General features: G+C 45.5%; 1 protein-coding gene across 1 annotated transcript in view; it reads left to right on the top strand.

Annotated features, from left to right (window-relative positions):
- Positions 1–24,859, top strand: part of LOC311246028 (uncharacterized protein) — a 90,270-nt gene that overhangs the window by 54,307 nt on the left and 11,104 nt on the right. Inside the window, exons 19-29 of the mRNA XM_084336094.1 lie at positions 4,695–4,766; positions 4,879–4,947; positions 5,115–5,186; positions 5,273–5,341; positions 5,431–5,499; positions 6,138–6,206; positions 6,301–6,369; positions 6,777–6,845; positions 9,812–9,880; positions 13,535–13,603; positions 19,863–19,943. Of these exons, the coding sequence (XP_084192220.1) occupies positions 4,695–4,766; positions 4,879–4,947; positions 5,115–5,186; positions 5,273–5,341; positions 5,431–5,499; positions 6,138–6,206; positions 6,301–6,369; positions 6,777–6,845; positions 9,812–9,880; positions 13,535–13,603; positions 19,863–19,943 (777 nt within the window). The remainder of the gene's footprint in view (positions 1–4,694; positions 4,767–4,878; positions 4,948–5,114; positions 5,187–5,272; positions 5,342–5,430; positions 5,500–6,137; positions 6,207–6,300; positions 6,370–6,776; positions 6,846–9,811; positions 9,881–13,534; positions 13,604–19,862; positions 19,944–24,859) is intronic.

Here is a 24,859-nt window from a genome sequence, read left to right as displayed (position 1 = left end):
GAAGGAAGTGGGGTTGTAAGCAAGGTGTTAATGGTTTCACTCAGTGCTTGTAAGTGGAGGAGAATACTAGACTGCTGGCTAGCCAGAGCCCCCAGGGTCCCCTGAATAAGCAGGACCTGCTCTCGGAGTTCCTGTACAGCAGCCGCAGCCGCATCTAGCTGTAGGCTGTGTTCCTTGGTTGACTCTAGCTGGACTGCCAATGCTGTGCTGACTCTCTCTGTGTCGGCTGGGGTCGTCATGGTTGGATCGTAATGTTATGGTTTGACACCGACCCCAAACGCAAACGGCACAGAGAGAGTTGTTTCAGAGTTAGCCAAAATCAAGGGCGTGTTTATTTACTGAGTAACAAGAATGAATTTGGTGGTGAACAGAACAAACTGGGAAACAGGCATGTGAGGAATGTTTGCTGCTCTGCAGCTTCTCCCAGAAGGTTACGTTGTGGAATTTGTCCGTGACGTCTGAGCCGCTCTGCAGATCCTCCCAGCATATGCTCCGGATGGAGGCGGAGAGGGAGAGAGAGAGTCCGAGTTAGCTCAGCGCACAATTGAAAACTGACAGGTGACTGGTGAGGTGAATTGTCCAAACAAATAATCCAAGTGACAGATCTTCGGTGTGAAACACACAGTGAGCAGTGTCCAGAGTAAAAACAATTAGGTAATCCAAATGTGAAAATCCAACAGACAAAAAAGGTGAGAACAGTCTGAACAAAAACAGGATCTCTTCAGTGCTTTACAAACACACAAAAAACGATAGATCCAAAAGACTGTTTACAAAAACTCACCAGAGCGCAGCGCGTAAAGCGGGCAGATCAAACAAGGCGACCGCTTCGTAACGGGGAAGCAGGTTCTCCAAACGGAATATTTCTCGAGAGTCCTGGGAGGCAAAAGAACAGGGAAAGCAGCGACGGGAAGGAACAGGCAAATGCAGGGAATGTTTCAGAACGATCCAACATCGATACTAGGGGAATCAGAGTCTATAAAGCCTCTTGGGGCGCTGATTAGAACACACATCAGGTGCGTGATGGTAATTGATACTTGACTTAGAAGTGTGTGTTCGGCACGGACCAATCAACACAGAATCCTCACAGTACCTTAAAGGAACGGAGCGAGGCAGGGAATGCAATAAATCAACAAAGTACCTTAAAGGAACGGAGCGAGTGGGTGGGGAGCGGACCAATCATCACAGTACTTTAAGAAGCCCGTGGTGGGGAAAGAACCAAACCTCACAATATGACTTGTATTCTGCTTACAGCTTCGGGGTTCCACTTATTACGTTTAACAATGGCAAAGCCTTTAAAATATAATCAAAACGTTCCCGTGTTTCTGCGGTCTGTGCGCAAAATAATAACAAGCTTATTTCCGCGTTGTAATCATATTCAACCACCGGGCGGCAGTTACGCATGCTCCGAGCTGTGCGTAGATATACGCACAAAGTCAAGCATAAGTTCAAATTGATAAGTCCCACACTTTGCTTAGAAATGATCGTACGCACGGGTTACGCACATATCTGTGTGTACGCAACGTTGATAAATGAGGGCCCTGGTGCGGGCGTTGACTTTGCCCAGTACTTGGGAGGCCATAGCCTCCCCATCTAGGCTCCCGTCTATCATACAACCTAGATACTTCGCTTTTTTTTGCTGTTTTAGGGTTACAGCTCCTAACTGGATGTTAAACCCAAGTGACACTGGCACAATGACACTGCACTGCACTAGTCTTTACTGGAACTCTGCACTTTTTATATATATATATATAAATTATGAATCCTCCACTGCACTGTTTTTGTCCTGTGTCTGTGTTGGTGTTGTTGTTACTGTGAAAAAAAGAAATGAAAAATGCATACACTGTAATGCCGCAACAATTACCAATGTGTTTTTACACAAATGGCATAATAAAGGAATCTGAATCTGAAACTCCCGTGCTTTCCTGAGCTTGGGCTTGGAGCCCAATAGTACTGCCTCTGTCTTACCTAGGTGAAGAGAAAGCCAACTGCTGACCCCTGCAAGTTCTTCTCCTAGCATCTGTTCTAGTGTGTTCTGATCCTTGTGTGAGACTAGCAGGGCTGAGTCGTCTGCAAATAAAAACAAGTTACATGAGCATACATTTAACGTAGTATTTCGAGGAGGGGGAAAAGAATAAGGGGTAAGATGAAAAAGGCAGGAGAAAGAGCTTTTTCTTTAACAGGGAAGAGGGGCAACTAACGTAGCCCCCCCGCCCGTCCTGTGTGGCTTCCAGCCGTGTGCTGTCTTTCCCCAAGCGAACCCACATGCAAGCATATCGCATATGCGCGTGCCATCGCCTAGGAAAAAACAACAGCACGCTAGCCACTAGCTGCGAGCCCTAGGCCCAAGTTTCATCTAAAACTTGGCCACACAAGCACTAGCGGCTCCTATTCACAAGCAAGAATTTGCCCCATAACACTCATACTCCACATCGAGGTATACACAACACGTTCAGTGAAACGTTTACTCGCTGCTTCAATAAAAACCCGCCCCTCCTAAGAGGGTATTTTTATCGAAGGAAACGTAGTTGTTTTAGGGAGAATATGGGGGTTTGTTGTACAAGAGAGAGAAACAGAGGGAGAGAGAGATGAAGGAAGAAGGGGGGGATACAGCCTGCCAGGCATAGGCCCGCTCCCTTACCTGCTGCCCGGCGTGGTGCCTTCCTCTCGAGGTGAGCTCCACTGCACTCCACTGCAGCGTCTCTCTCCATGTTTACATCTCGCGTCACTCACCATTTGGCGTCGGGGCTTTCTTTAATTGAGCACCGACCTCGCCAGCGAGGCACCGAAGATGAAACCCCCGTCCCCTCCATGCAACATCTGGGATGTGCTGGTAGGGGACATAGAGCCCACTCCGGCACCAGCATTTCCGCAGAGACCGGGGAACTTGAACCCAGCGGCCCGCGCATACTCTTCCTCCTACTACCGACCACCCGTCCTGCCTGCTCACCACCGGGAGCAACGGCGGGAGCAAGCAGGCGGAGAGCTTGTGCCGCACTCGTCTGCCAGAGAGACCGCGCCCGTTCTTGTCAGGGGTCCGTTTGATGTCGACGCCGGAGCCACCTCTCTCACGAGGGAGGGGCGCTCCGTGGCTTCTGAGCGGCACCACACTCTGCGATTGGGAGGAGGGAGTGCTGGTGGAACCGCCCGACCAGCAGCCACAGCCGCTCACCGAATGACGGGAGCAAGCAGCGGCGGGGGGCTTGCGCTGTAAGTCATCCCCGGAGGGGACGCCGGAGCCGGAGGGCCTTCTCACTGAAGAAGGGCGCTCAACGGTACGCACCCAGCTCTGTGCGCCGCCGAGGCTCACCCTCTCATCACCACGAACGTGGGACCAGGGAACCCCCGCGGCGCACAGAGGAGGTTGTGACGGAAATTGTTGGTGATGCTATCCTCGGGATCCGAAAAACAGCAACCACAGAGAATAACTAAGCTAAAAGCCACTTGCATGCCGTGTGCGTATAGCGAAACACTTCCTGAAGTGAAATAATTGGGAAGGTGAGTGCGGCTACGTGGCGTAGTGGGCAAGGCGCTCGCCACGAATGCGGAGACGCTGGGCTCGCCTGTTCGAGCCCAGCGCTCCACATTGCTTTCAGTTTAGCTGGTCGTTCATACTAATACACATTGGCCGTATTAGGGGGTGGGAAACTGATGGGTGGGGATCGGGCGTTGTGGACAGCGACTCCTACAGGTCGGTTGGTGCGCCTGCGCAGTAGAATCAGGAAGTGTCGGGGGCAGCGTGAGCCTCCCACGCGTTACTCCTCGCCACTGAGAGATCGAGCTGCGCAGGTGAAAAGATGCGACTGCTGTTACCTCAAGTACCGGAGGGGACTTGTGCTATGTATGACTTAGTCCACATTGCAGCCGGCTTGTGGGAGGCAAGAAACAGCGTTCGTGACAGGGGAGGGTTGAATTGGATGATACGAAATTGGGATGGGAGAAAATATAGAAAAATGGGAGAAAAAGTGGATAAAAAAAAAAAAAATGGGAAGGTGGAGTACGGTCACGCCCCTCGCTTATATGCATATGAGGAAGGGGCGTGGCCGGGCAAGTAAAGGTGCAAGTAGCGGAATTCTTTCAAGGTCACGCTAGGTGACAGGGACATCCCATAGGGAGCAGAACGCGAACCAAACGATGAAATGTAACCATACATTTATGGCAAGGTTTGTCGTTGTTTCCATAACGAATTACCCTCTGGAACACCCTCCCCAAAAACACCCGGGACTCCACTTCGGTCCTCACCTTCCCATGCTTTCTCTTTGTAATGTTTAATGTCTTTGTATCTTTCTTTGTGTTTTTGTCAGATAGCACTGCTGCTTTCATAATTGACTGATGATTTTATAATGATCTCTTTGTACTTGTATTATCATGTAATGTGTCTTTGAGTACCTTGAAAAGCGCTATACAAATACAATTATTATTATTATTATTGTAAACAAGGCCGCACAGACGCCGTGAAATTAAATTAAACTTTTGTAAATATGGTGTGAACAATAATATAATATAATTAATTCAATATGTGAAAATTATATATTTTAGTATAGTATAGATAGCACCGATTTGCACTTCCTCTTTGGGCAGAGATGTTTGACAGTGGAACACAAGTGAAACGTTGTCCAACACTCTGCGTAGGAGAATGACTGCGGTGTATATAATATCACACAGTCATCTGATCTGTAAACTATCCTTCTGTCCAGGGGGACCCAGGAGGGGAAGGGTTACCTGGTATTCCAGGGCTCCCTGCAGAGGACGGAGCTTCAGGACATAAGGTAAGTCACGGAACAACAGATGGAAAGTCTTCCTTTCTTCAACAGCAACCAGGGATTTCTTCGTACTGTTTTCTCTTACCGTTGTATCTTTGGTTGTATTGAATGATACCAGGGAGACATTGGATTACCGGGGCCCAGAGGACCTGACGGTGCGCTTGGGAAAGGTGTCCCTGGCGATAAGGTACTGGAATCACATTAATCACACAAGATATGATATCATTATCCCTTGTGCCACGGGATCAACAGTTAATAACCAGATGACAGTTATTTGCCGTATATTCCTAGTTTATGGTGGTGATTTTAGACTGTTATAAAGAGCATCATTGTGATTATTAATCATTCTGTTAGGGAGACAGAGGGGATCGGGGCTCCAGAGGCCAGCCAGGGGCGGTCGGACCTGTGGGGCCGATGGGGACTAAGGTATGTACTGTATGTATAACACACTTGCCGACCATCTGACTCATTATAAATGGGGGTGTAGCGCTGAAAAGTGTTTCCTCTTCCAGGGAGAACCAGGAAACACTGGGTTACAAGGTGTGAGTGGACCAGTAGGGCGAGGAATACCTGGTGTCAAAGTAAGTCCATACGATACTGAACCAAGTTGTTATAGGTGGAAACAGCAGTGCAAGTTTGCTACATCGATCTGGGTCTTGTTTTCTGACAGGGGGAGTCTGGTGCAGTCGGCCAAGCCGGGCCTGTGGGTGAATCAGCGATAGGCATAGCTGGACCCAAGGTGAATTCAACGTCCTTAAAGGTTCACTTAACGCAAAAACAAAAGGGTATTTCTACATGCATCTCAAAACTGTAAAACGTTGTACTTAAATGCAATTGGTGCAATTTGTCTTTTCCCACCGAGTGATGCCACCCAGAAGACCAGAATTGAAGGAAGTGTTAATTGCATATTAGTGAGATGATGAAAATTCTAAAAATAGAATTGCCTTGAGACTGGATACTGTTAATAGAGCTTTTAAGACATTCTAAGTTTATAAGACTGGATGCTGTTAGGAAAATATACATTTTAGTAAGACTGGATGCTGTTAGGAAAATATACTTTTTAAGTTAGTAAGACTGGATGCTGTTAGGAGAATATACTTTTTAAGTTAGTATAAGATTGGATGCCGTTAGGAAAATATCATTTTAAGTTTGTAAGTTTTGCGTACATGCTAATAAGACTTTTAGGAATTAAAACCGAAACAAAGAATTTCAAAGACCATATCAAAAATGAAGACTTAATTAATTACTCCAAGCGTTGGGACAAAATAGAGTTCTGATGTATTGTGGGTGAAATATCCCTTTTTTAAAGCTTTGGCTCAAAGTCTCCATTTAACATGGAGGGAGAGTTTTGACCGTGTGCTTTGTGATTGATTCTAGGGTGACAGAGGTTTGAAAGGAGCTCCTGGCCTATCTGGGCTGAAGGGGGACGGCCCCCCTGGCCCTGCAGTGAGTATCTGCCTGTTTTACACTCTGTCAACTCTATCTCTATCACCACGTTGCCGTCGCTCATTATTGCCCCCATCTCTGCATGTTCCTTTAGGGAGCACCAGGGCCACCAGGAGTTTCAGGAGAGATCGGACCAGAGGGAAAAGGTTTGCCTGGACCCAAGGTAACACATGATGAATTCATATGGAAATGAATACTTTGACATTTTACATTTTAGTTGGTTATTCTTCTCTATAAGACACATTATCCTACAGTTTCCTTTTTATAGAATGTTAGGATTGTTAACATTCCTCATTGAAACCAAGGGGCACTACTGCCAGTTAAGTTTCAATGACAATGCTAACAATGCTAAGGTGCCATTTTAGGGAAACTGACAAATTAATTAATCTTTTCCCCACAATGTCACAAGTATCCATTGAGGAACCATAACCAGCTACAATCCCTTTAAATTAAGAGTGTTAATCACAAGGCGGGATACTTGTTCATGATACAGTTCGACACAGCCCACTGTATTAACTTGTGATATACATACTGTATATGAATGTTTTATTTTACCATTTTTCTGTATAGGGAGACAGAGGTATGCCTGGGCCCACAGGACCAGCTGGACTGCCAGGAATTGGCTTGATTGGTCCCAAGGTAATCCACCCACATTCAAAACACGTACATTTGAATATAGTATATGCAATTTATTAATGGGCCAATTAGGGTTGCACCATACCCCGATACTAGAAAGGTATCGCGATACCCAGCCGTTAAACAGTCCAATACTCGTATCGATACTTTTAGAATAATAGCCTGATGCCGTATTTTCTATGAGTTGAGTAGATGCGTGACCGGAGCAGTGTGTGTGTGTGTGTGTGTGTGTGAGAGAGACAGCGCACACTTTGCGTAGTGGGCGTGTCAACAGTGTCGGCTGTACTCACACCAAAGCACTTTTCCATTGTCTGTTTGTGATTCTGCCTAAAGCCGTGACTCGACAGTGTGAGCGTTTCACTCGCATTTGCTACTAAAATAAATGTGTGCAAATCTGAAAAAATCTTTAGGAGCACAAAGATTATCCCCCATTTCTCTTTCTCTTTCTCTCTTGTGTGTGTACATTTGCTATAGGCTACTCTTTTTGACAAGGACTAGGTTAATTACTGTAGCTTTAATCCTGATTCTAATCCTGATTCCTGAACCTATTTTTTTTTAATAATCTTATCTCCTGTGCTGGCACAAGCACTAACATAGCATGGAGTGGAGAGATAACGAAAGGTTATCCTATAACCTAGTTATATGAATACTGGCAGAGCGTCTCACTCTTTGCCATTATGAGATAACTCTTATCTCCTAGCACCTACTGTGCTCATGAACAAACAATTTGCACTCACATGCACGTGACCAGGCCATGCCCCCGCGTCCTGCTATAAGACGCCGGACATGGTCACACTCTACCTTCCTCGGAAAAAAGTTTCCAACACTGACAACCCAACCAAGGGACCTCAGGGCGCTAAGAGCGAGACGCTCTGCCAGTATTCATATAACTAGGTTATAGGATAACCTTTCGTTATATTATCATACTGGTCATCGCGTCTCGCTCTTTGCCATTATGAGATATGGGACAGAGCAGACGCGTGACCCGACAAGTGTACCCCCTGAGGGCCCGTAAGCCCCACTACCAGGGAGGAGGGGAGTCCCGTCCACCCGCCCGTCCTAACGAAGGGGGGGAGGCAGTCAACTCCACCAAAGTGCGGAAAAAGGGGAAACTTTTCTCCTCAAAGGAAGACTGCTCCAACCAAAGATGCCTGTGAATAAGAGTTGACAGCATCCTGGTCCTCCCTGCGTTTATAGCTTGCGACTGAGTTAAAAGCTCTATAACCCCAAAAACACGCGCAATGTTTTCGATGTCGGCTGGCCCTAAGGCCCCACTACCTGACACCATTGTGGACAGAAAAGCAGTCAACTGAGCAATGACACTGGTCGCCGCTAAATTCCGTCCTGCGGCGGTATAAACTTCATCAGCCCATACAGCCACCTGCCGGGCCGACTCGCCCTCTGGCATCGGCTTCCGGGTGGGACTCCGTTCAACCATGCCAGGGCAAAGGACCGATGCTACCTGGCCCTCAAGCCACGGCACACCTGCCTTGCGCCCTGTTGTCAGCCCATCCACCCGTAAAAGGGGTAAATAAGCCTCAGCAAAACCCCCCACATTAGACACCGATTGACCTTCAGCAATGAACTGGTTAAGAGGAGGGAAGAGTGGTGACAGCTCACGGCGGGGAACAAAGGAACAGTGACCCAGCATTGTAGCATTAGCATTAGCCGCGCGCTCCAGGATAGCCGGGAAAACATCCAATTCAGAGTCATGACGACCATGTTTACCCAAATATCCTGCCACTCGCACCAATACACAACTCGGCTGTCTCACGGGACAACGAGCAGTATCACAAATGCTAGCATTAATGCCTGGCAGCGCTGACCCTACCTGTGCGCGACGTAGCTCAACTGCTAGCCGTCGCGCGACGTCCCTCGATCCGCTGTCACGAGATGAGGGAACCCCAGGACAGGTCCGATGCGCCGTTAGGATGTGCCAAGAAGATTCCAGGGGCTGGTGAACCTCCGGCGAAAACCCAACATTGTGTAATTTCTCCCTGCGTTTCATAACAACTAGTTCACGGAGTGCACTGCAACGTCCATGTTGGAAACAAAAAAAGAGGAAGGTAGAGTGTGACCATGTCCAGCGTCTTATAGCAGGACGCGGGGCGTGGCCTGGTCACATGCATGTGAGTGCAAATTGTTTGTTCATGATTGTTCATGATGTTCAGGTGCTAGGAGATAAGAGTTATCTCATAGTTAGGGATGTCCGATATTATCGGCCGATATTGGCATTAAAATGTAATGTAAAACATTTTTTGTTTACATTTCTATAACCTTTATTTACCCATGCAAGCAAGTAAGAACAAATTCTGATTTTATTTATTGTCAAAAGTATGCATAATGTTGTGTTAATTCCACAACAAGAGATATGTAATGTTAATTACCTGAAATTATTCAGTTTTTTGGGGGGGAAAACCTGCATATATCGGTATCGGTTGATATCGGTATCGGAAATTAAGAGTTGGACAATATCGGTATATCGGTATCGGTAAAAAAGCCAATATCGAGCATCTCTACTCATAATGGCAAAGAGCGAGACACGATGACCAGTATGATAATATAACACATAATACACATAGCACAGCATCAAAATATTTTCAGTTATTTTATTAATACAAAATAATTGTATAAAGAATTTTCCATGTTCTGTCATCTAATATTATATTCCATTACTTTTCCTGATGTTTTAGGTTTTAACCATGGTATCGTTTTAGAACCGGTATCGTGATACTGGTATCGGTATCGAAGTCAAAATGTTGGTATCGTGACAACACTAGGGCTAATGACAAATAACTGCTGATCATTGTCATTCAGTACAACCAGCCTCTCTCTCTCTCTCTCTCTCTCTCTCTCTCTCTCTCTCTCTCTCTCTCTCTCTCTCTCTCTCTCTCTCTCTCTCTCTCTCTCTCTCTCTCTCTCTCTCTCTCTCTCTCTCTCTCTCTCTCTCTCCATTTCTCTCTCTGCAGGGTTCAGCTGGTCAAATAGGACCACCAGGTCCACAGGGGTTAACCGGAGAGGACATTCAAGGACAAAAGGTATTGTTACTGAATAAAATGTATGTGAAACAGGTTACACAGCCTGCACTTTGATTGAATGAATGAATGAATGAATGAATGAATGAATGAATGAATGAATAAATGAAAGATTTTTATTTTCGAACAAGTATAAAAACTAAAATATATCTGTTCATTTGACATATACAAAAGATAATAAAAAAGACAACAAAAAGAGAAACATAAACAAATCATAGTTTACCCTGTTCGAAAAAGGAATAGGAAGAAGTATACACTTTTTTAAATTCCTACCCCTTTTTAACTATCACAAATTATAATTTAATCTATTGTTAATTATATGTATAAACGCTGTATCTCTATACAATCCAATACATTTATATAAATATACCTAAGTCAAGTTAGACCGCGCTCTCAGTATCTGACACTGGGTGCTGAAATCTCAAACATTTAAGAAGAAAAAAGCCGAAGGCCAGACCAGCACTCTCAGATTTAAAAAAAAATTGTTTTTAATGGCAGCCTATAGTACAGACATGTTTTCGGAACAGGTGTTCCATCTTCAGTGTAATAGGCTAACAGTGATAGCTTGTAAAAATGGGAGCTATATACCATGTGGGCAGGAAGTGACATCATAGAGGTGAGCTTGGGAATGCTAGTGAACTTTGACCTCCAGAGTAAGGACTTGTTAATGTAGCATGTTGAAAATTTTTTTTTACCAGAAACTTAAATAAGCCAAAAGCAAACACAAAATTCTATAAGCAAAGAACCACTACAACAGAAGGAAAACTTTTCTCCATTCATAAAATAATAATAATATACTCCTGAAAATAAAAGTAATAAAAAGTCACTTGTAGGAAACAGGATAACAACATTTTTTCATTCATTCCCTTTGGTACAGAGCCATTAATCAAATGAATATAGTAACCCGTCTCCCCTCTAGAGGGCATTGTAGACTAACGAGTCCTTTAAACAATAAGATTGCATTAGGAGAAAATAGAGAGATACGGTACACCATAAAGCAAGGACATAGTGGTGCTAATCACTCAAATAAACACTTGAAATGTCAGTAAATGTGTATATCTCCGGGACCGATGATCCTTTCTTGCTTACTCCTCCATGGTGGAAGGGGGCCGTCCGGAAACATCATCTACGGAGGGAGCACAGCGGAGACATCTCCTTCTTAGGTCGGTCTCTGGGCTGCCTGGTAGGCCTGCAGGAGGCACCAAGTGTGTAGATAGTCCCGTTCGTCTCCTCGTCTCCAGCATCTCTTATGCCGCTCGATGTCTTGCCTTGGCAAAAAACAGGCCCCTCGGGATGATGGCATCCTGCCAATAGTTAGTAAGGGTCAGGCCATGGAGTAGGATACAAGTCTCTCTCTGCTTCAGGCGAGAATGAGTCTCTTGACTCCATCGTTGTAGCTACGAAAGCTGATGTATATCCACTAGGGACAGGGTGGACTGTAAACTCTGGAGCTGCAGGTCTCTAAACTACCAAAGTAGCTATGTATCAAAGCTATGTATAAATATACCTATAAATATGTAATATATAATATATATATACTAAATAAATACTATATGATATACATACTTTCTTCAATTTTTTATTTACATCTTACACATACTCCCAATCAACACACTTCCTCTTCCAGATACCTATTTAAGAAAGATTTTTTGTACATATTTTTAAACTGATTTATGTTTGTACTCTGTTTTATCTCTAACACACTGTTCCACAAGTCCAACCCACAGATTGACATGCACATACTTTTAATTTGGGTTCTGACACTGAGTTTTTTAAAGTTTAGCTCTCCTCTCAGATTATAGCCACCTTTTTATATATTTCTTTGCAACAGGTTATTTCTGGCTTTGTACATGATTTGTGATGTTTTAAATTTGACCAGATCCATACATTTCAAGGTGTTTGATTTAATAAACAGTGAGTTTGTGTATTCTATATATCCTGCCTTGTTTATTGTCCTTATTGCTCTTTTCTGTAATATGCATATTGGCTGTAGGGTGCACTTGTAGTTATTTCCACAGACCTCCACACAGTAAGACAGATACGGTAAAAACAGTGAACAGTATAAAGTGTGTAATGATTTATGATCCAATATGTGTTTAGTTTCCCTAGAAAACTTTAAAAGATTTAAAACATAATGTTCAACAATACTTTCTTTTTCTAATGCAGCCTCTAGTTTATTTTTTCAATTGGCTAAATCCAATGTTCTTTCTTTAACTCATTCTGCGCCATCGCTTAATGTGCCAGAGGGCGCTATTACGCCAGCGCTGTAAGTCAATGGGGCGCTTTGTTCACTTGCGAGTGCTTAAAATATATCTTATATTATATCTATGGGTTTCCCAATGGAGTGCAATACCAGCTGGAAGACGTAGGCAGCGGTATTTGCCCTTTTGTGAGCTCAGACCCATTCCCAATGATAACATCAGGCTGGATGGATGAAAATGAATGGATATAGCTAATGAAAGAAATAATGACCAAAACCCGACTATACTCGTGATTGGCGCTGAACGGTCAGCGAGTTAACCTGACTATACTTGTGACTGGCGTTGAATGAGTTAAAGGGTAGCTTGACATTTCTTGTCAGATCCATGGAATGCACAAGCTAGCTTTCGCAGTGTTCTATGCGTCTGACATGTATTGGTATTTAAATGGTACCTTGCCAGTCAGCCTAGATTTTTGCTGGACCAGGGGTCGGCCAATACGAGTCTCAGTCACTTACTGAATGCGTGTGAGTGAGTGAGTGAGTGAGTGAGTGAGTGAGTGAGTGAGTGAGTGAGTGAGTGAGTGAGTGAGTGAGTGAGTGAGTGAGTGAGTGAGTGAGTGGCTGACGGGCTGGCTGGGTTCCCCATTGTTGAAACACGCATGCGTGAGCGTTTGTAGCCTACTGACCAGACCAGAGCATATGAGCAGCTGGAGCTCTTAACAGCATTATTTTGTGGACCATATGAATAAAATGCTTTGGTTGAGGCAAAATAAAGCAAGATACATGTCACGTTAACTTATCACAACAGTGTAGTGTATTTCTGACCGTAGCTAATGCTACATTCACTCAGCATTGTCAAGACTCCCTTATTGAAGTGAAGATAAAGCCTGGGGGTAATGTTAGCTTTGCCTAATAACTAGTACTCTACTCTAGTCGCCTCTAGCTTTAGCTTAACTTAATGTTAGTAATGATGATGGATACTAGCTGTTAACCATAGCACCAGCAGGCCCGGAAGTTCTGTAACATGCATCAATTCATAGTCAATATTATGGCTTTCTTTTGCATCTTAGCAGCAAAGCACATGGGGGTTGTGTGGTGAGTGGTTGTGGTGCTTTAGTGGCTTAACCTTTGCTAGCCAGTAGCTCCCAAACTGTAGTGCATGCATCAAGTGCCACTGAGTGTTAGACATCGGATATACAGTACACATAGTTGTTTACATGAATCATACATACTGTATACTGTATCCTGATTCCCCACTGGCATGTATCCGGTTCCAGCTTTAACTAGACTTGCCTAGTCTTGTTTGTCAACTAATTTATTTTGATTAGCACTTGTTACAATGTGAGGCCAGTATTTCTGTACTTCAATTTACAAGAAAAACAACTTGCATGTTGCCTGGCAATGAAAGATCATAGACAAAAATTCTAAATGTCACAATATTACTTTGATGTTTTCAGGGGGAGTCAGGATTTCAGGGGATCACAGGTCCCAGAGGCCCTCCTGGACAAGGCCTTCAAGGCGACAAGGTACTCCTAAGCGCAAACTCAGAACATATTAGTCACTTCTACGGCATCATAATCAGTAGAATTTGATCCAATAGTGAATTTCGAAAAAGACAATTGAGGTCATCCTCATTTTCAATGTCATCAAGATTTACAGACATTTCAATGCATACATTTTTTATAATATAATAATATTAATAATAACAACTCTATCTATATAGCACCCTTCACACATGGACTGCAGCCCAAAGTGCCCCACAGCAAGTAGCACAAAATGAACATAGGCATAAAATCACCATACAGTTCGACAGAATAAAAACAATATATAAAATGCACACATAAGAATAGGCATAAAATAAGTACAATAAGTACAGTGTTGCTCAAAGGCATGTGAACCCCTCCCCCCCAGAACAGCCAGTCCCCAAACACCCCACACATCAATCCCCCACCACATCCCCATCCAAGACACACCCCCAGATAAAGCATGTCATGACCAAAGGAAAACACAGCCTGCACGCCACTCACACAGCCATGCACGGCGACGGGGATGCCACCCCCGCGGGTCGCCCCATATCGACCTCGCCACCACGAGGAAACCAGCGAACCCCACTCCCAAACTCAAGCACCCCAGGACCTGCAGCCAGACCAAAGGAGCCACGCAGCAAGGCAACGACTCCAAACACTCAAGCAGACAGACACAACAGTGGTCAAACGAGAAGACATGCAGCACCACGGACGATCCAAGACAACACCGGGACCCCCGGGATACCCCGAAACACAGCAGAAGCCGCAGCGAGCCCCCCATGCAAGGAATCCCCAAAACGCCAGCAAACCGAGGGAGCCCAATGATGAGAACCAACCAAAATCCACCAAAGCACACACAAGAGACCAGCACCCAACTCCAGGAAAGGTCCGGGAAAGGTCCAGCCGAAACCAGGGTCTCCAACCAACCCCCCCCCCCCCCCCCCCCAGACGCGTTCTTTTTTTTCCTAGCCGCATTTCTCGGAGACGCTCTCTGATTGGCCACTGACTGACACTCTCTGATTGGCCACAGACATGTTTGCCCAATCGCGTGACGAGCTGTGTCTTTGCCCATTTCCGCGTCGAACAGCCTGCAAACTACCTGGCGTTCTATCACGATGCTCTAAGACAAACTCTAAACTTAACCAACATTGAAAGAGTGCCTAAGCTTAACCAGTGTAGAAACAGGCGTCGGCCAATCAGAGAGCGTCTCAGAGAAATGCAGCTAGGAAAAAAAATAACGCCCCCCAGACCGCGTGTATCCTTTCCGCAACGGAATTCGGTTTCCGGGTTCCTCTGATTGGCCGCGACCGCCACGTGACCCGCCCCCCTATCCACCGCTCTGCCGCTGCCGCGCGCGGCAGAACGAGCGGCCGCGGACTCCCTCACGTCCTCAATTTATACGCATGGAAGTATTGACTGAATGAATGAATGAAAACTTTATTTAACAGATTGCAGAATGGGTACAATACAGTACGGCTCAATACACACAATTGTTAAGGGGATGCAGACCTGAGAAAGACGTTTGTCTTGTTTACATTTTCGATTCATATAGAACGACTACGCCGTAACAAATCATTAAAAAAATATACCGTTAACTGGAATATGTTGTGCCTTTACACATATGTTGGATTATGTAATTGGTTTGTCATGACAAACAAATAAAAAAATCGCGATTTACCCGCTGGCTACAACAACACACAGTGACACACCACGCTCCTCAGAGGCAGGACTAAGCTCCCCCTTAAGCTCCAGGAGAGAGGGGAGAGGCTGAAAACCCGCAGTTCTTGCCCGACTGATGGGAGCCGAATCCCCGCTGTCTCTGGCTTGCTCCAGCGGACACCAGAGCTCAGCCCGTGGCGAGAATGTGCTGCAGCGAGCGGCATCGCCTCTGAGGAGGTGGCTACAACATCAACACACAGTGACTACATGCAGTCACTGTGTATTGTTGTAGCCAGCGGGTAAATCGCGATTTTTTTATTTGTTTGTCATGACAAACCAATTACACAATCCAACATATGTGTAAAGGCACAACATATTCCAGTTAACGGTATATTTTTTTAATGATTTGTTACGGCGTAGTCGTTCTATATGAATTGAAAATGGGGGACCCTGATGTAAACAAGACAAACGTCTTTCTCAGGTCTGCATCCCCTTAACAATTGTGTGTATTGAGCCGTACTGTATTGTACACATTCTGCAATCTGTTAAATAAAGTTTTCATTCATTCATTCATTCATTCAGTCAATACTTCCATGCGTATAAATTGAGGAAGCGAGCGAGTCCGCGGCCGCTCGTTCTGCCGCGTGCGGCAGCGGCAGAGCGGTGGATAGGGGGGCGGGTCACGTGGGGGTCACGGCCAATCAGAGGAACCCGGAAACCGAATTCCGTTGCGGAAATGATACACGCCCCCAGACCGCGTCTATGCCTTCTACAACGCTGTTCGGTTTCCCGGTTCCTCTGATTGGCCGCTAACCTATGCTATTACACGCCCCTTTACACTCTCGCGCTGTGAAGCGCCAGCGGGGCGATGCGGTGGTTTCTCCCCGGCTGCGGTGGTTTCTCCCCGGCTTCCGTGCGCCGCGCTGCCGCCGGCTTGACTCGGTCCAGCTCCAGCAGCAGCGGCCGTCTTCCGCCGCCTGCGGTATCCTACCTCCGAGGCGGCTCGTTCTTATTATCCCCCATTGTTCAGGTCGACATGGTCGCACAAACACCCGTTGGAGGAGTAGTGGGGGAGAAGAAGAGGAATATTTTTAAATAGCCAGAATTATCGACTGGCAACTCTGTGCTCGTGAATGAATGAATGAATGAATGAATGAATGAAAACTTTATTTAACAGATTGCAGAATGGGTACAACAATACAGTACGGCTCAATACACACAATTGTTAAGGGGATGCAGACCAGAGAAAGACGTTTGTCCAGTACCAGCAGCTGCAGGTATGACGAGCACAGAGTTGCCAGTCGATAATTCTTGCTATTTAAAAATATTCCTCTTCTTCCGCGACAAGCCCCTCAGCCAGCCAGCAATACTAAGCTCCAGTTAACCTAATTTATACCGTAACGAATCATTAAAAAAATATACCGTTAACTGGAATATGTTGTTTCTTTACACATATGTTGGATTATGTACAAATCTAATCATGACATTTAAGACATGCATGACATACAGATATATATATATATATCTGACTCTGAGCACCTGAAGACTGTGCTATTAAACCAGGAAGTGCAGCACTATGTCTATATAATATTTTTTAACTTTAATTTTTTTTATTTATTATACTTTTTTTTTATCATTCCATTTGGGCTGTGGGGGGTGCTTAATGTCTGAAGGAGTCGACTGAAGGCTTCATGTCCTCTGCAAAAGCATGCAATTGGTCCACTGATGGATACATCTTGATATTTGTCTAGTCTAGTGTGTTCATTAGATGGGTGAAATCCTCTTTCAGTGCCTCTGTGCCTGTTTTCGTAGGCAGTTCGCCTCTGGTATGCGTGCCATTAGCGTTAGCCATGCTTCTAGGCCTCTTTTCTTTTGGAAAGAATGATTAAAAAAAATTATTATTATTTATTTTTATTTTTGACAACGTGTTTTGTGTATTCCACTAAAGGGCTATTATCGCGGAATTTCTCTGAAATTACTAGAACTCTCCGAAACTATACTCGTATTCAAAACGGTATAAAACGGAAATGTACCAATGAAAAAACAATCCGTTTTGTACATGTTGACGGCAAGCAAGTCATTGATAAGCGACGGGTGTTTTAGACCCATAGCCATAATTTAAGATATAGTTTAAGCGTTCGCAAATATCCCCAACCTCCCATTGACTAAAGCGCTGGCACTCAAGGGGTTATCTGGTCAAAGGGGCGTGGCACCCAATGTGTTAAGCAATGCAATTTATGATTTGGCCCTCTTATCACACATGTGATCCAGACTTGGTGGGAGTCGGGACACCCAGAAATTGTGTACTAACCGCCATCGGTGGCATACACATTCCCCTCTATTTAATAACAATCTACTCCTTATTGGACAACAGCCTATTAGGTTCCCTAGATGGGAAAAGAAAGGCATCCACACGTTGGGGGATATCTGGTCTCCGCTCTTTCCAGGATCTATCCAACGGATATGATCTCCCCAGAACTTCCTTTTTCTTTTATTTACAAATAAGGGCAGCTCTGAAGGCTCATGGCGTTCCATGGGACGCTCCACTAGAATGTCCCAGATTTCACAAATTCTTTTATGACAAGGAGACATCGAGAGGCTTCGTTTCTGACTTCTATCGCCATTTACTTATGTCCTCGTATAAGGACCTCCCCCTGGATATGATTTGGAGAAAGGATGTCCCGGAGTTGGATGTAGATTTTGATTGGGATGCATGGGAGAATATCCGGCTATCCTCACGCAACCCAGATCACCAACAGATTCATCTACATTTTGTTCACAGGATTTATCTGACCCCTAGACGATTGAATCTAATGGGTCTCAGACCTGACTCTCGATGTACCTTATGTCCAAACGGTGCCACAGGAACATTTATGCATATGTACTGGGAATGTCCTCCTGTTGAGCTATTCTGGGAAAATGTTACCTCTCAGCTCTCAGATGTTTTCTCTCTGACCATACCTGTTTCTCCTTCTGTATTGCTATTGAATGACGTTTCTCAATTACCGACCTCTACACATGTGAAAAGGCTGATTCTAGCAGGCCTCACAGCCGCCGGAGCGAGCGAGTGCCCAGTGTTTTTTTTATTTTTTGTTTTTTGTTGTGTTTTTTGTGTATTTGATTATGTATATGTTGTGGGATCACTGCACGGCTCACTGCATGTGAGCCGGACCATCTTACAGTTTTGTAGTTTTGTAATCTCTAATCTGCCTTGTTGCTGTGCGGGTGGGTTTTTGGGCCCCTTTGGCTGTGGGTCTGGTGGTCGTGGGCTCGGACTGGGGGGGGGGGCGGGGTTCGGGGTCTCGGCGAGTCGACGTGTTAAAGAGGCATGCCGCTTTGGTTCGCTGGGGCGCCGGACTCGGTGTCCTCCGGGGTTGGGGTTCATGGCTGCCGTGTCTGGAGATGGAGGGGGCTCAAGAGGTTCACTATAGTAATTTTTCCTGTTCCTTTACTTGGTATATTAATTTGTATTATATCTATTCTCTTTTTTTATTTCTTTGAATAATTAGGTGGCTTGTCAGTATGTTTTTTTTTTCTCATTATTGTATTATTATTATTATTATTATTATTATTATTATTGTTGCTGTGTCTGTCCGATGATGTTTTGTTTGTTATTGTGGTGACTGTAATGTGCTGTGTTTTGTTTCATGTAAAAAAGGAAAATAAAAAAGATTTGATCAAAAAAAGAAAGAAAGAAAGGGTCCAAGTTGTCCTCCCCAGTCGACTTGCTGGTATCAATAGACATCAACATATGAAAAACTGCATTTGGAGTAATAGGCGGCTCAAAGAGAAATGTAGTGGCAGGCCCCTCCTTGTGTTCATAACAGTCCCCAGGAGGAGGCCCTTCACAATCATGCTCACAGTCTACTACTTCATTAAACAAATCATTCTCCTCCGCTGCTCCCTGACTCTGGAATCAACTCCCATTACACATCAAAGAAGCCCCATCCATAGAAACATTTAATTCCCACCTCAAAACCCACCTGTTCAATCTTGCATACCCTCCCTCCTGACCCCCCAACCCCTGCATCACTTACATTTTCACATCTGTACACACCTATATTTTAGTATTCTTATTTATTTAAAAATGTTCTCTCTGTCTTTTCTCTAAGCTGTCTCCCTCTATCTGTATTATCCCCACCATGTCATCATTGTGAAAGTCCATGTACTGTGTTTGTCCATGTACTGTGTTTGTCCGTATGCTATAATGCCATGTATGTAAAGCGCTTTGAGATGCCTAATGTAAGGCGCTATATAAAATAAATGTATTATTATTATTATTATTATTATTATTATTATTATTATTATTATTATTATTATTATTATTATTATTATTATTATTATTATTATTATTATTATTATTATTATTATTATTATTATTATTATTAAATGTCCAGCTTGGGCAAAATGGCTGTTGAAGGCCAGGCAAATCTCTTTACCTTCAGTTATCAAGCAATCATTATATTTGACCTCTGTAGGCAGGGAAATGGTAGCCTTGGTTTTCCTAGAATTTCCCAATGTTTTGTTGGGTCTGAGTATGAACTTGTGATTACATCTAAATAATAGCTTGATTTGAGCCACATCTTTGCTCTCCTTACAGGGGGACAGAGGGTTCCGAGGTGAACGGGGCACAAAGGGAAATCATGGAGATTCTGGGGAGTCAGGACCTTCAGGACCACTGGTACTGTATTTCATTTTCCTTTTTTTATAATTATTTTAATTGTTGCTCAGAACAAAAATTACTCGTCCACCCATAGACAACCACACACACACCATCAATAGCCCAGTGCAAACCACCATCAACTTGGCAAGCCATTGGCCCGAACACCCTGTAGTGCAGTCCTCCCCGCTACTAATGTCATGGTTAACACAGACAGGAACCCAAGGCACAAATAGACAGGCAGATGAAACACAAGAGTGGGTATATTTATTGTCTTCAGCCGAGGGAGGATACGTAGCCGGGGGAGGCAGAAAGTTCTGTGAGGACCAGGCAAGAGCTGGGCTGGAAGCCGGGCCGAGGCTTACCGGTGAGAGCTGGGGCAGAGCAGGCTGAGGCAGGAGCAGGAGTCAGGCTGAGGCAGGAGCAGGAGTCAGGCTGACGCCACGAGCACACTGCTAACGAATGAATTTCACGCGCGGCTCCCTCGCGGGATCGCGCGCCTGGTCAGGCACACTGGACCTACGACTTGAGCGCACGGAAGCGCACCGAGGAAGGCACATTTACATTGGGACAGCTGTAAATGCCTAGTCTATATGCGAAGTCAGTCATTTTAGAATGATGATCAGTGTGACTGTACTCGAAAGAGCAGCATGGAGCCCCAGCAGCATCAAGAGCTCTCTCTCTCTCCCTCTCTCTCTCCCCCCCTCTCTCTCTCTCTCTCCCTCTCTCTCCCCCCCATCTCTCTCTCTCTCTCCCTCTCGCTCGCTCTCTCTATCCCCCCCCCCCCTCTCCCCCCGTCTCTCTCTCTCTCTCTCCCCCCCTCTCTCTCTCTCTCTCCCTCTCGCTCGCTCTCTCTATCCCCCCCCCCCCTCTCCCCCCCCCCCCCCCCTCTCTATCTGTCTCTGTCGGGACAGACAGTCAAGTCAAGTCAAGTCAAGAGTTTTAATTGTCACGGCATACAGGTATACAATGAAATGCGGCTGGTCTTGCCCGCGACGATGTGCAATACAGTGGTACAACATATAATAGAATCCAATAAAATACAGTGGTACAACATATTAATAGAATCCAATAAAACAGTGCAATAAACAGGTACATGGTGTGCCATCTCGGTATCTGTACATTAGTATTTACAGAGCATATAGGACATGCTAGGTAGCTTTAGTAGTGCAATACACTGTTCCTGATGTTATACTACTTTAAGTGGCCTTTCCTCTGGCCATAAGTGTGCGTGTGTGCGGCATGAGTGTTAAAGTGGCTGCTAGTGTGTGAGCGTGCTCAGCGTGCGTGTCGTGTATGTGCTTGTGTGTGGATAGTTCAGTTTCTGTGTCTCTCAATGTTCATTGTTCAAGGCTCTGATGGCCTGGGGGAAGAAGCTTAGCCTAAGCCTCTCCGTCCTAGTAGCTGGAGTTCGCAGGCGTCTGCCTGACCTCAGCAGCTGGAACAGGCTGTTATTGGGGTGGTGGGGGTCTTTCATTATCCTGCAGGCTCTGGATTTGCACCTCTTGTTGTATAGAGCCTGCAGGGGAGGTAGCGCAATACCCGTGGTACGCTCGGCTGAGCGCACCACTCTCTGTAGGGCCTTCTTGTCCTGTGCCGTGCTGTTCCCATACCAGGCAGTGATGTTTCCGGTCAAGATGCTCTCTACAGCTCCTGAGTAGAAGGACTGGAGTATCTTCCCCGATACTCTGAACTTCCTTAACTGTCTCAGGTGGTAGAGGCGCTGCTTCGCTTTCTTTACTACTGTGTCTATGTGTGTTGACCATGTCAAGTCCTCTGAGATGTGGACCCCCAGGTACTTGAAGCTGCTCACCCTGTCCACGGTAGCCCCGTTAATCGTCAGTGGTGTGTGTGTCTCCTGCTGTCCTCTCCTATAATCCACGATCAGCTCCTTGGTTTTACCAATGTTCAGGAGCAGGCTGTTGTCCTGGCACCAACGTTCCAGTACCTCAACCTCCTCTCGGTAGGCCTTCTCGTCGTTGTCCGAGATCAGCCCCACCACCACCGTGTCGTCGGCGAACTTCACAATGGAGTTGGAGCTGAACTTGGCCGCACAGTCGTGTGTGTAGAGTGAGTACAGCAGGGGGCTTAGAACACAGCCCTGGGGGGACCCGATGCTCAGGGTGATGGTGTTGGAGGTCTGACCCCCCACCCTGACCGCCTGGGGTCTTTCACTCAGAAAGTCCAGTACCCAGGCGCTCAGGGCGGAGCTCAGGCCTAGCTCGATCAGCTTGTCCACCAGTCTGGTGGGGACTATGGTGTTGAACGCTGAGCTGTAGTCAATGAACAACAGTCTCACATAGCCCCCCTTCTGACGGTCAAGGTGGGAGAGAGTGCTGTGCAGTACCTGGGAGACCGCGTCATCAGTGGACCTGTTTGTCCTGTATGCAAATTGCATAGGGTCCATATCACTGGGGAGAGAGGCACAAATGTGGTCCTTGACCAGCCTCTCGAAACATTGCATGACCACAGAGGTGAGTGCCACCGGTCTGTAATCATTTGGACATGTTGGGGAGGGTTTCTTCGGTACAGGGATGATGGTAGACATCTTGAAGCAGGCAGGGACTACTGACTCCGCCAGGGATTGATTAAATATGGCGGTGAACACCGGGGCAAGCTGGTTTGCACAGGACTTAAGTATGCGTCCTGTTATACCATCTGGGCCTGCAGCCTTCCTGGTGTTCACCTGCATAAATGCTCTTCTCACACTGTGTTCCGACAACGAGAGAGCGCCCCCGCCCCCCTGCGGTTGCCCCTCCCCCCCCTCCACAACAGCCGGTGCGCCAGTGACGTCACTAGCCAGAGGGCTAGCGGCGACACTGTCTACACCGAACCGAGCGTAGAAGGAGTTGAGTTTGTCCGCTAGAGAGGCGTCGTCGCTCCCCATTGAGGGGGCGCTGACTTTGTAGTCAGTTATTGTCTTCAGTCCCCTCCACAAGCCTCTTGTGTCGTTTTGTGCCATTTGTGTCTCCAGTTTCTCAGCATATGTCCTCTTAGCAAGTTTAACAGCCTTGCGCAGAGTGTAGACTGAAGCCTTGTACTCTTCCATATTTCCTGACTCTCTGCCCAGGTTATAAGCCGTGGTGCGTGAGTTTAGGGCTGTTCTTATAGTGCTGTCCACCCAAGGTTTCTGGTTTGGGAAAACCCGCGCCTTCTTTGTGAGGACAATGCCGTCTACCACTGTTGCTATGTAACAAACAACGGTATCAGCGTACTCGCTGACGTCACTGGCGCTTCCTTTAAACATGTCCCAGTCTGTATCCTCGAACACGTCACGGAGCTCGGTCTCTGATTCGTCAGACCACTTTTTTGTCTCACGTGACACGACGACGTCACGCGATCTTTGTTTGTATGCTGGGATTAAAAAAATTGAGTCGTGATCACTCGCGCTTGCAGAGCCCATCAGTGGCGGAGCCGCTACAGCCTTGTAGGCAGCTCTGAACGGGGTGTAGCAGTGGTCGAGTGTGTTCCCCCCTCTTGTGGAGCAGGCAACCAGATATGACAGATAGACAAACAAACAAACAGACAGACAGGGCGGGGTACTAACTATAGTAATATTGTTTATTTGCATTGGGAAAGATAGACACATTAGCTGGCTGAACAACATCTATTGAAAGATAGAGAGAAAACGAGAGAGAAAGAGAGAAAGAAAGAGCTGTACTGTATTGTATACCCATTCTGCAATCTGTTAATAAAATATACACTGATATAAGCCTACTGGTTGCTGTTCAATCATAATAATAATCATAATTACCATAATTAGCTGTCAGGAAACAAATAAAACGTTTGTCATTATAGGTGACAAGGTGGATTGACTTGTTATTATTATTATTATTATTATTATTATTATTATTATTATTATTATTATTATTATTATTATTATTATTATTATTATTATTATTATTATTATTATTATGATGCAACATTGTAATAGTTATAGGTATAAACAAACATACAGACAGGGGGGGGTGGGCGTTTATTTGCAGATACAGACACAGCTGGTTGAACAACATCTATATCTGTGGTAATAATGCAGATATTCAATTGTATTTCTGTGACAATGCGTGTGGCGCGCTGCCTCAAATAGGATCGAGGCGAAAAGCGCTCGGGAGCCGCTTGCGAGGCGCGCTCCTGCTCGCGGCCAGTGTGCCTACTATCGTCCGTTAACATGGGAGCGGAAGTGAAGAGGCAGCCGCCCGTCCGTCCGTCCGTGTTCATTCGTCAGCAGTGAGCCCGTGGCGTGAGGCAGAAGCAGGAAGACAGGAGCAGGCTGAGGCAGGACTCCCACACACCTGACTCCATGTCTGCGATCAGAGAGAGAGAGATTGATTGATTGATTGATTGATTGATTGATTGATTGATTGATTGATTGATTGATTGATTGATTGATTGCACATTTTATTAACAGATTGCAGAATGGGTACAATACAGTACGGCTCAATACACACAATTGTTAAAGAGAAAGTCTTTCGTCTTGTTTACATCAGGGTCCCCCATTTTCAATTCATCATGACATTTATGACATACACAACATACAGATACAGTACTGTTACATCCAGACATTTATGACATACAAGATATACAAATATACAGTACTGTTTAAGAGACAGAGATCCTAAAAGAAAATATATACATTCGAGGGTGAAGAAACTGTACATTGGAGGGTCGGTGGGGATGGGGGTTTGGACATTTACCGGGGCCAGTTTAGAATTGCAGCCTCTCGTAGGTGCTCTTTGAGAGCTGTTTTGAAGGTGGGTAGGGATTCACATTATTTTACGGCTGGGGGTAGGGCGTTCCACATTGTTGTGGCATAATTGCTAAACGTGTTTAGTCCCTTGTTGGAGCCGAATCTGAGTTGAACATGATTTGTGGAACTCCCTCTTGTATTGTGGTCGTGGAATTCACTGACCTTTGGGAAGTATTTCCACATGTACATG

This window comes from Notolepis coatsorum, assembly GCF_963971535.1.
Source record: "Notolepis coatsorum genome assembly, chromosome: 19".
In the NCBI taxonomy this organism is placed as follows: domain Eukaryota; kingdom Metazoa; phylum Chordata; class Actinopteri; order Aulopiformes; family Paralepididae; genus Notolepis; species Notolepis coatsorum.
This window is presented reverse-complemented; position numbering and strand designations above follow the sequence as displayed.